Raw genomic sequence first — 12,600 nt, forward strand, 5'->3', positions numbered from 1 at the left:
CTTTGTTATGGTGGGGGGGAGGGGGGGGGCATACGAAACTTTGCTATGGGGCCCTGTGATTTCTAGTTACGCCCCTGGAATAACCCTATAAATATTTAAAAAAATATTTTTAAACATTTATCACAATTTATTAATAACATAAAATGCATAAAAAATATAAATGACTAATACAATAATTCAGGTCAAACTCCACATTTAAACCATGAAGAAACAATACTTCAGTCTTATAAATCCACTTCCCTTCTTGTTTAGATAATTCCCTGATTCTATTTGAACCTCTCCAGTGTGAAAAACCTTTTTCAATCACAAAAATGGTAAACCTCTAGGATGTTTATTATGTTCTTTGGCACAATGTTTAGATATGGAATGTTTTTGTAACCTTTCTTAATATTATAAACATGTTCTTTGATCCTCACAACAACTAGAGGTCTTACCTATATATTGAACACGGGTACTGCAATATATATATTAGACCTTATGGTAAGAAATAAACTCTCTAATACTGTATTTTCTTTCCGTTTTTGCTCCTATTTTTTCTTTTCTCCGTCTGATAATATTCTGTTTCTTTACAGGGCAAATATTTTCCGCACCCATAAAAACCTTTACCTTCAGGGCCCATTCACACCATGTCCAGATCATCTCCAGACCAGACCAGATTGTTTCCGGACCCAAAGTGCATCCTAATGTATTACTATGCTATTTCTGCCCTCTGTTCACACCAGCGCAGTCCGTTCTAGACCAGACCAGAAAAATACTGTTTGTTTTATTTTGTCTGGTCTGGAATGCACTAGAACGCATCAAAAACACATGAAACGCACTGGAACTCACCTGTAAGACCATTTTAAGTTAAAAATAAAATGAAAAAATTCCAATCGCAGCAAAACGCAATGCACTGTGTTCCAGATCTGGTCCGGAAAATGGTGTGAACCTGCCCTCACTGTTTTAGTTTTATCTGGTGGATCAGTCACACTCTTAATTTATCTCTTAAGTTTGGGGCTTTTTTTTATATACAAACTGAGGTTTTTCGGACAGAATGTTATTTAACTGTGGATCTTTCCTCAATATATTCCAATATTTCTTGAAAATCTGATTCACGCTCTTATATTGCTTACAGGTATTGCTGCTGCCACCATTTTTAACCCCAGTCACAATGTGTCTATTAATGAAGAACAGCTGCGAGTGGCATTTGATGGAGACGCTGTTCTTTTTTCTGATGAGTCTGAGCAGATAGTGAAGGAACATGGCTTAGATATGTTCTTTGAACATGAGAAGGCATTTGAGAACAAACCACTGGCGCAGGTACTGGCATCTTTGTATTACCTAAATGGATACTTTCTCAGGCCTGTTCTTTTAACTGAGATTTGCTTATAATGGGCTGTGGTAAAGGGGATTTTCCTGATAAATCAAAGCTAAAGCATAACTCCAGTTGCACATCCAAATACACTCCATTACCTGTTAAAGTATCTGCAATTCTATTCAGCCAGTCTGGTGATTCAACACTGCACAGCTAGGCAGGTGACAATGAACAATTAATGAGCATCAAAACTTCCACTGAGCATGCTGGAAACAAAGAACTAGCACAGGAAGTTGTAAAAAGGGAAACACAGGGATCATGTTCATGGCTCCATGATATGATCAAGGTATGTGACCTAAAAGACTGGCTGAACGGAATTACAAATCTTATGCCAGGTAAATTTCTGACTGGAGTTCAACGAAAAGCAGTAAGATAATAGTCAAGCAATTACTTTCGTGTTTGTCGGGATTTTTTTGGTATAGTAATATGACCCTAGATCGTGTGCAGCCCTGAAACCCAGGAGGAGTGCCTGTGTATCTGCAAACTTGAAACAAAAAAACCCAAAAGGGCGCAACACTAGGTGGGCTAACTGACCGGGTCGGGAGACCCAGGGAAAATGACAGGAGAATAGTGTGACAATGGGTGCACTGGGAAAAAGAGCAACCACAGGAATGGGGCCACGGACTAAGTCCTCATTCCTGTGGTTGCTCTTTTTCCCCCCCTTTTCTTCCTCGCCCACAGCCTCCTCTCCCCGTGTGGATGCACATCCCCTGGCTCACCAGTTCCAGGTAGATACCACGGATGACCAGATCCTTTGCACCGGCCGTCCATCCTCTGGTCCCGTGAAACGAAATGTAAGTGCTTATTCTTTTTCCTCAGCTATCCTTTGGTTTTTCGCCCAGTGCACCCATTGTCACACTATTCTCCTGTCATTTTGCCTGGGTCTCCCGACCCGGTCAGTTAGCCCACCTAGTGTTACGCCCTTTTGGGTTTTTTTGTTTCAATGGGCAACAAGGGCAATCATTTTCTGGAACATCATGTTCAGTTCCAAAAGCAATATTCATGTCCCAAACCAGGGCATGATCAATCTCAATGCATCTTAAAGGAAAAATAAAGTTGAACTCTATATCATCTAAAGTATCATCCAATAGTACTAATGATCCATGGATTATATTGTAATCTTCTTGATGTATAAACTAACATGTACTCATCAAAATTAACTTATATTGCACCTGTATGCCATATATCCAATTAAATATCTGCTAACTAAAGTCTTACTAAAAGGTCCCCACACACCTTACGATAATCGTACGATAATCTCGGGAAATCCCGCGATCGTACGATTATCGTAAGGTGTGTGGAAGCCGTGTGACCTCTACTACTGTAAGGTCGCATGACTTTAAACTTACGAACATGTTTCAAAACCCGCCGAGCGTCGTACGATGTTCGGTTTTCGTAAGATAAAAGCCGGACGGGCCGGTGTGCGCAAGCGCACACTGCCCGTTCGGCATTGCGGTCATCGGAAGCCCGCCCCTCAGGGGGCGTGGCTTGCGATCATCGCAAGTACGATCTGCCTATGCAAGATAGGCAGATCGTAAATTTTTTTAAGTACCTTACATCCATCGCAAGACAAAAGTCTTGCGATGGTTGTAAGGTGTGTGCCCAGCCGTACACATCAAAACGCCGGCTTCCTTGATTGATCCCAGCCATAGCTCCCCTCTCTCTGTATAGATTCCCGCCGCATTTACACACGCCGTCCAACATCGGCGTGTGACCATGCAGCTAGGACTGGGCATCCGTCTGCATATGCGTCCTCATATAGGGTGCATCTGAATGGAGGTGCCCCGCCCCTCCCTGCGATGCCACCTCCCTCCCAAGGTCTCTCTGTATGACAGGACGATGGCAGGAGCCTCCCAACACTGTCCCCTCTCACAACCACGCTAGGCAGAGCCCTACCTATGTCAGCGTGATGAGAGGATGTAACACCCTGGGAGAACAGCAATCACACCACCCCTCCCCCGACAAGGGGAATGGGGTGATATAAAGATGCAGACCGTCCCCCTATGTATGGTAAGGGGGTAGGCCCACCATTACCCATCCCGAATAGTGGGGATGACTCCCAGACAGGCAAACAACCACTCACCATCCAGAATGTCACCTTTTGGAACATGAAATAGCCATAATTTGAACAATCATAATACATTAATTTGAGCTATAAATAACATGATTAACCAAATATGAATATGTTGCTTCTTTGTGTATAATTAATTATGCCATACAATAAAACCAAAACCTTCGGAAAGAGCACAATTACAAAGTACTATTAATTATGTGAAAAATGAATGTGAATGTGTGAACAAGGTGTGCTATAATTAGCTATTTTCTCCAATTCAGAGATAGCTAAGATGTCATGTCAGTTAGAAACTCACACTGGTGCTATTCAATAAACCTCGCCTATGGCACCTGAGGTCTCCCCACTTAATTAAGCTAATCTCCTCCCCACAACACTGCACTCATGTGTGTTTTGTTAGAAAATACCACACAAAAACAAATCCCTCTCTAGTCTTAAGCTGGCCATACACCTTACAATTGTCTGCAGATATTCTGTAGTCAGATGGAAAAGGTGCAACAGATTCCTCCATTTACACTAAACTATGTGGATGGAGTAATCTCCACCTGGGCCAATCCGTTGCACTTTTTCCATCTGACCACAGAAAATCTGCAGATAATTGTAAGGTGTATGGGCACCTTTACAGGGACTCCAAACCCCCCTCCTTTCACTCACATTGGACAGCAGCTAAACTAATCCTCATACCTATAAAAGCCCCAAGAAGTAACATTCCCTAATAAAGTGATAGTCCTGTTATCTATGGGGGATATGAGGGGGGATATCTATGGGGGATATGATATCTATAGTCTACTTGGGTTTACATTGTTTTCTCATATTGACTGCCCTAGAGTTTGCTGGAATAATTTGAGTTGGTTCCTAGCATCTATATTATGCACTCACACCTGGCTGCATCCTAATGTTATACTATACGATTGATATTTGTTTGTAGATATCCTGAGGCAGAGATTGCGCTTCTCATATTTGATCGCCGTCGGTTTCTCTCTATCCTCTCTGTTGTCCTTGACTGTTTCTGGAGATGACTCCCCGACAGTGCGGATCCACTCACCACTAATGTCCCACTTATGGTATTTATGTATGTATTTAATTGTTTACATTTTGTTATTGGTCCGTTAATTATGTTTGAAACATTAATATACTGATTGGCATATTCATGTGAATCTTAAAGGTTACCTCCGACTTCCTGATGAAGCTTCGGCGAAATGCATAGAAGGCTGGACCCAGTACAGACTCGCAGTATATCTTAGTTTTATTATGACTATTTATAAAATTATTTATTATAATGAAATCGATTAAAATAAGTTCATTGTATCTATTATGCATGTATCATGCACATGTACAGAGTCGAGGGAGGTTTTATGCCGTTTGATCATGGATACTAGTGGGTATATTTTTATCATGTGGATCATGTAATCTTTTAATAAATAAATGTTATTTCACTGTGTAATTTTGTCATCACTATGTTATATTATCCCTAATTGCATTTTTTGACGCCTTAAAAGCCCCATCTATCTCCTTTTTTTGTAGGATTTTTTGGTAAGCTAACTAGGGATGTACCAGTTACCAGATACCAGTTCAGATACCAGCGCCGATACTTGGCATTTTCACCAAAACTACCAAGGTCGCAGAAGTTGCAGCTGTGACAGGGCCCTGGCGCTCCACCACTGTCCTGAAATCATTAAAGGAGAATTATGAGGCGAGTGATTTTCAGTCAGCCTCATAATCTGACCCGACCTGTGAAAATTAAACGGTCACAGGTCGGCTCAGTAGATCGGGGAGTGAACACATAGCGGCGCTCGCTCACTTTTTGATCTATCCGTGCAGAGAGCCGTGACTGTCACTCACGGCTCCCTGCAGGGATTCCCCCCCTCCCCTGTCCGATCCTCCAGCGCTGACTGTCGGAACGGACGGGGGAGGGGGCAGGTACAGCTGGCTCTGCCTCTAGATAGGCAGAGCCAGCTGTCACTCACGCAGCTGGGTGGATCCAGACAGAATTGTTGGGATACGTTCCGGCTGCCGTGTCTCAGTATACCGCGAGCTGTAGCTTGTGGTATACTGAGCTTAGGGTGACGGGAGGACGCTAGTTTGTGTTCTCCCGTTACCCTTAGGAGAACTATGGGGAAAAGCCCTAACCCCATAGTTCTCCTTTAAAATCATTCATCTGTATTGTTTTAGAAAAACGGTTACATGAAGCTAAACAAAAATGGATCAGTAATTGTATCTGTGAGCACTTGGACAAGTACTTGGTCTGGAAAAAATGGTATTGGTGCATCCCTAATAAATATATAACAAATCATACATTAAAACAGAGATGTACAAATCCCAGGAGCTCTGCATCCTTCTTATAAATGACAGCTGCCTCCTAACTTTTGAGTTTTTCTCTAGTCTAGTCTTGGAGCTGGAAAAGAATCAGTACTTGTACTTGTTTCAGGTACAGTACTTGGTATCTGAACATCCCTAAATCTAACACAGATTTGTATTATTTAAAGAAACATTTTTTCAAAATAGTCAATCATTTACAGCATAATGTAGATCATCCTACATATCGCATTGTGACTTATACCCATTTAATACATGTATCAATGTATGTGTGATTTACCATGCATGTTTCCATATAGCACTAATGTATACAGAATTTTAGGAGTCATCCACCTAACGTATAATTTTTAGGTAATTTCATGAGGTATAGGTTTTGTTTTTTTTAGAAATTGGTGGCTTCCCTTGATAGGGACATTAGATTAAGCAACAGTTTATTGTAATTATTACAGATATTTCTATACTACTGACAACTTTACGCAGCGCTTTACGTGCCAGTTAACCTTCCAGCATGTCTGTGTGGGAGGAAACCGGAGTACCCCAAAGGAAACTCACGCAAGCATGGGAAGAACATGCAAACTCCTTGCAGATAGTGACCTGACTGGGATTTGAGTTGGGGACCCTACACCACTGTGCTGCCCCAACAGTGGCCTTAATAATGAGAAAAATATGCCCTGATGTCTCAAGTGGCTTTCATGCAGTTTACTTTCTCTCTTTATAATTATAGCAGCTTTCCTGAACTTAGTAGAATTATTCATGCAAACAACATGAACCTGTTGCTTTATTTACAGGGTCCTCTGAAAGGTTTCTTGGAAGCTCTAGGAAAGTTACAGAAGAAGTTCTACCATAAAGGAATGAGAATGAACTGTCCCATACGCACATATTTGGTTACAGCTCGTAGTGCAGCCAGCTCTGGGGCTCGAGCACTAAAGACCCTGCGTAGCTGGGGCCTGGAAACTGATGAGGCCCTCTTCTTGGCTGGAGCCCCAAAGGGACCTCTGCTGGAGAAAATCCGCCCGCACATATTCTTCGATGATCAAATGTTCCATGTGGAAGGAGCTTCGGAGATGGGAACAATAGCAGCACATGTCCCATATGGTGTGGCACAGAGGCACAAACACACGCCAAAAAATGCAACATCCTCTGCCAAGTGAGACTGATGTACCATGCTATCCTATTACATTTTCTACCTGGATTATTATTATTTATATCTTTATTTAATCTTGTGCACATGGAAATTTATGGGAATCCTTATATATTGTTTTCACTGGTATTTATAATAATGTACGATGAAACAGAATCTATAAACAAAAGGCCAATAGGGCATTAGCTAAATGCTAACAAAGTTGTCATCTCTCCATCTTCCATGGCTGTGTGCTCAAAATAATTTTATGAATGTCATATGTGAAAATTTATTTTGTCACTATGTCACAAACAGTGTCGCCTTTTAATCCTGACTTGAGAAGCCTTATGGTTATTGTTTTATTATGTTACGTTCCATAATCATATTTCTTTCTGCTAACAAAAGATGGGGCTGTAACTTGTGTGGGTGTGTTCATTTACTGTATCTTGAGATAGTATCTTTTCTAGGTGTTTAACTCTTGGTTTGCACTCCGACCCTTACTTTTTTCCCTTGCCTTTGCTAAAACTTGGGTAATTGGCCATAACAGTAGCTTTTTCCTCTCCCTTCAAATTAAATGATGTCAGCTGCCAGCAAAAGCTTGCTTCCTACTAAAAATCCACTCTGAATGCTGCTAGGGGGAAAGCAATACATTAAAATACCTTTCTTATTCTTTGCTCTCACAGGCTTTTCCTCTCCCTGGGGGACGATCCTCCAAAGCCGCTTAAATTTTGATGTTATCAGGCAGGACCAACAATCCTGCACTGTATGCTAGAGCAGCGAGGGAGTGGGAGCAGTGGACAGTGTAGAAGAGCAACTGGGAGTGTTATACAGTGTAGGAGAGTGACTGGCAGTGTTTGAGCGAATGGGAGTGTTGGACAGGGTAGGAGAGCGACTGGGAGTGTTGGACAGTGTGGGAGAGCAACTGGGAGCATTGGCCAGTGTAGGAGAGCAACTGGGAGCGTTGGACAGTATAGGAGAGCGTTTGGGAGCATTGGATAGTGTAGAGGAGTGCCTGCTACCAGGAGAGGAAGGAACAAGTTAAGTATTTGTACTTATGGGTAAACTTAACAGCAGCCCAGTGTGGGGTGTTGAAGCAAACCGTTGCTTTGTTTTTACCAGGCAGAGCAAAGCAATAGGTTTAATTTCGGAGGCAGTGAGCAGAATAGCCGGGCGAACTGCAGCGAGTGAACTGCCGGAGCTTTGGCTCAGCCGATCCAGATGTTGGATCAGCTGAGTCGAACGGCTTCTGCATTTCGGCTCAGCCGAACATGCACAGCATGTTCGGCTGACTAAAAGGCAGCCGATATACAGCTGAAATCAGCTGTACTGAGCTGAAGTGAAAGACTGAAGTACTCCCATCACAACACAATCCCTGATGGAGGGGGTGTGTTTTGGACCCCTGAAATGCATAGGCTACTTTTCTGGAATATCCCCTGACCCTAATAGAGTAAAGTTGTACCTGGACTATTTTAACTAGTGTAATGACAGGGTTCTCAAGCAAGCAGGGCTCATATTGTCAGCATGAATTCACAGATGATTTGAGGATCTATAGCCGAATGATACACAAATAAGGTCCAGTATTGTTAATCGTTAAGGTACTTGAATGCATTTTTAAGGTTTAACTCCTGAGTTTGTCAAATTAACTCATTGCAATTATTTTGGAAAATGACAATAAAAGTTACCTCTCCCAGTCCCCCAATAACACCCTTGGTTTGATTTCTACTGCTTGCAGGTGTCTGAATTGAATCTTTATCTGCAGTCTGAATATGACCAAGTTTACAATGACAATGACACCTAGTAAAACAACAATGTGCCTGAACAATGCTACTTTTTAAAACACGCACTGGATAAGCATTGCAAATTAACAAATTAGAGGGGAGGTAGCAACATGGAAAATCTTAATCAGTGCACTGTGATTTTTCTGTATGCCTTGGTCTTTGCTAAATGTTTGTTGCAATTTTACATGTTTTGTGCCTTTATGTGACCTGGATTGTACAATGGAATTTATAGTCTTCCTGTGAATGTCACCTATAGTATGTACTGAAGCATCGTGATATACATATTTTTGAATAAACAAAAAAATGAGCTGCAGTGTGAATGTGATTAAAATGTTAGTGGTCTTGATTTGCTAAACTGTGGTAAAGCCAGCAATAGACATTGGAGGTAAAAGTTTGTTGACAGGAACTTTTATTGAAAATATTTTTCCATAAACAAAAATGTGGTGAACATCCTTTTTGTGCTTTTTTTTCCTGAAAAGAATTGTAGAGACACATCCAGGGATCTATTTATAAAAGTTTCTACCCAACATTCACACAACGTCCACTCAGGGTTTATATCACTTCTTTTTTCCCCCCAGTATAAATATCCAGCAAAAGGAAAAAACATTGCTAAAATGGTACCCTGTTCCTCAATGCTGCTGCTTTCTCTAAAAGGCTGACCTATCCTCAGGGCCAGATTCTCCACAAGGCCACGGCCTCGCTGCGGCAGAGAGTAGAGGGGCAGCACAGCTTATCAGTGTTTACATACAAGCGGTCTGGCGGCTGTGGAGCCGCCTGATTGGTTGTATGTGGTGCTGCTCGGTGCTCCTTCCGCCAGTCCGGAGCTCCGCTGGGCCCGGAACCGGCACTGGCGGCTTGTGTACCGATCTCCCTCTGATCGTCTCCCCATTCTCTGGATTGAGGAATGGATATATATTACTCTCCGGCTAAAGAAGCCAGAAAGAAGCTAGTGCAGCAGACCTCTGCTTTATCAGCTTCTTTGGGGGACCCTAGGTGACATTAGGGGGTCTTAGAGACCCCTGATGTCTCCATAAAGTGGACCTGTCACTGTAAATTGGCTATCACTGCACAAAGCCCCCCTCCAACTGCGCCACACCCATGGTGCCAAGATCCCCAACCACTGCAGGTTTGGAGGGGAGGGTGCCATTTTGAGGAACCTGGCCTTGGGGCTGCAGGGAGAGTAAATCTGGCCCTGCCTAAACCCGGTCACTCAACATGTACTCACAGACACAAAGGTGCTGTGAGCTGGAACATAACAGTGACATGAGACTCCATAGAGCTGGAACCAGAATCAGGAGGTGATGAGTGCAGAGATAGTCAAGCAGAGTCTCAGACTGTAGGTGCAGTAGACACTGTCTGTGCTGAGGTGATGCAGCAGAGACCACTGGTGTATCTGAGGTGCTGCAAGTCCATAAGGACTAGGAGCAATGGAACTGTAAATGTGGCACCTGTCTGTTTTCCTCACCTGCACTAAATTGCCACTGAGGCAAAGCGTAAAACCTGGGGCCTACTATAGGTTCCGGAAGGTGTAAGAGAGGAATCTGGGCGACACATAAACCCCGGACAGGACCTCTCCTTGCTCTCTACATGATGACCTGCTACACTGTGTAAAAACTGTAGTGTGAGGCACCGGTAGCATTGCAAGCACTGGTAGGCAATTAGTACTGGTAACAAAGTCGCACTGGTAGCATTGGTAACAAAGTTGCATTGCTATTAAGGTTTGCACTGGAAGCAAGGTTGCACTGGAAGTGTGGTTACACTGGTAGCAAAGGAGTTCAGGTAGCATTGACTTAATGCTTGAGCATGTTGCAACACATAGCCTACAAAGGACTACTCGTAATGGAGAAAGTATGGAGCAGGTGCTCAACAGTTTATAGAGAGAGAGAGAGAATTCTACATGGGCGATGGACTCAGATCATTGCCCACAGATGAGAAAGCCATCAACATGCTCAAGGTGTACATTCTGAAGCCAATCTTAGAAAGAATAAATGAAAAAGAGTCTAATTAAGTGAGTCAGATCCCTCTGGTGTTGTTTTGAAGTAAAACAGTACTACCCCAGTCAATGATCTCCCTCACTGGGTTGGAAACCAAGAGGAAGAGTTCAGTTAGAGTGAGCCTGACCCGCATAGATAGTTTGAGCCAATTAAGGAATTATCTTGGCAGGGTAAAAATGATGTGGGCTCGCGTAGGAGATCCACAGTCCCCTGATCCCCTCAAAATTTGCATACGAGTGTGTCAAAAGTGTGGTCAACTGTTCCATTAACCATCGTGTCTATGGTGCGATTTTTAACTTCCAGAAAACTAAGCATAGGGGATTTCCAGGATCTGGCAATAGTTTGTTTGGTAGCCATAAATATATGGGAAATTAATTTCTGCTGTCGTTTAGAAATACGTGTGATAGGCTTATGCAAAAGTGCCTCCCACGGGTTTTTACATAAATTGCACCCCACTACAGTGTTTATTAAGGCATAGACACGGATCCATAATCTTTTAACCTTAACGCAATCCCACCAAATATGACACATATTTCCTGTTACCTCACAGCCCCGAAAACATAAAGGAGAATAAGATGGGATGATTTTATGTAGTCGGGCTGAAGTGTAGTACCATCGAAGCAGTACCTTATAAGAGTTTTCCATTGCTAATGTATTTCTGGAACAAGACGCTGTACTGCTCCAGTTTGCAGTCTAGTCTTCATCCGAGATGGGGAGCCTAACGCCTCCACCCATTTGGTCTGATATGAAACATTACCACAGGAGAAGTGTGCGAATAGAGAGGATTGCAGTAAAGAGATCACAGATGGAGAGTGAGGGTCCTTTCGGCATCTGTGTTCAAAGGGAGTAAGAGAATAAGGTGGAGTAACACAACGGCACAATCTGTGGACGTAATTTCGTAGTTGGAGGTACTGAAATAATTCTGATTGTGGTATTTGAGAAGATGTCTGGAGTTGGGCAAATAAGAGAATTACCCTGGGGTGTGAGTAATGAAAATACATCCTGAAAGCCTGATTTCGTCCACCACGAGAACACTCCTGAGCTATCCAATCCCTGCGTGAACAAAGGGCATTGGGTGAGCGACAAAAGAGGGAGGTATGGAGAAATTAGTTGGCCAGAATATTTAACAGAATCCCAGATCCGCAAAGTATGTTGCATGATCAATCCCAAGCTAGAAGGGCATGATGAGGGTGGGAGCCAAGGCAGGGTGGATGGGTGGGAAAAGGGTGGGAATCCAACACATCAAGAGAGGCCCACAGGGGTATCTCAGACCTTGAAGATAATAGAGCTAAGGGGGCGATTTGTGCAACTTTGTAGTAATTTGAAAGATTAGGCACTCTTAGGCTCGGTTCACACCTGGGCGTTTTGTAGCGCGCTCCTACGCTCTGCAAAACGCTCAAACACCGAAATCCCATTATTTCCTATGGGTTTGGTTCACACCTGGGCATATTACCTGGCAAGTGGGGTGAGTAGAGGGACACTCCACCAAGGTGTGCTGATGGCCTGGGTTGGACACAAGTCCTTTGATACCTCTGTGGTCAGGGTGGACAACTCGGATGATCTTCGTACAGTAGTTATAGTTTCCTCTGTGCTATTTCCTGGTGAGTCATAAGTGAGTCTCTGACACAGAAGCACCATTTCCACTAACCACTTACACAGAAGCACCATTTCCACTAACCACTTACACAGAAGCACCATTTCCACTAACCACTTACACAGAAGCACCATTTCCACTAATCACTTACACAGAAGCACCATTTCCACTCACCACTTACACAGAGGCACCATTTTTTACTCTCATTGTTGTAGGGGAATTAGACATGTGCATTCGGATTCGGACGAACCTGCAAATCAACTAAATTCAGTTGATTCGGCGGTATGTCCAAATCCGAAATAACGCATTTATTATATGGCCGAATATTCGAAAACTATATTCAGGCATACATAAAGTCGTTTTCAGAATGTGT

The 12,600-nt window shown here is 43.0% G+C and overlaps 1 protein-coding gene across 1 annotated transcript in view; it reads left to right on the top strand.

The window, feature by feature from the left end:
• The window catches only part of NT5C1A (5'-nucleotidase, cytosolic IA), a 34,895-nt gene extending 27,612 nt beyond the window's left edge, over positions 1 to 7,283 (top strand). The window contains exons 5-6 of the mRNA XM_018567712.1: positions 1,115 to 1,299; positions 6,530 to 7,283. Coding sequence (XP_018423214.1) covers positions 1,115 to 1,299; positions 6,530 to 6,892 — 548 coding nt within the window. The 3' untranslated portion in view covers positions 6,893 to 7,283. The remainder of the gene's footprint in view (positions 1 to 1,114; positions 1,300 to 6,529) is intronic.
• Positions 7,284 to 12,600: the final 5,317 nt, after the last annotated feature.

The sequence above is a fragment of the Nanorana parkeri genome, unplaced genomic scaffold (assembly GCF_000935625.1).
Source record: "Nanorana parkeri isolate BGI_ZX_2015 unplaced genomic scaffold, ASM93562v1 scaffold1085, whole genome shotgun sequence".
Lineage (NCBI taxonomy): Eukaryota > Metazoa > Chordata > Amphibia > Anura > Dicroglossidae > Nanorana > Nanorana parkeri.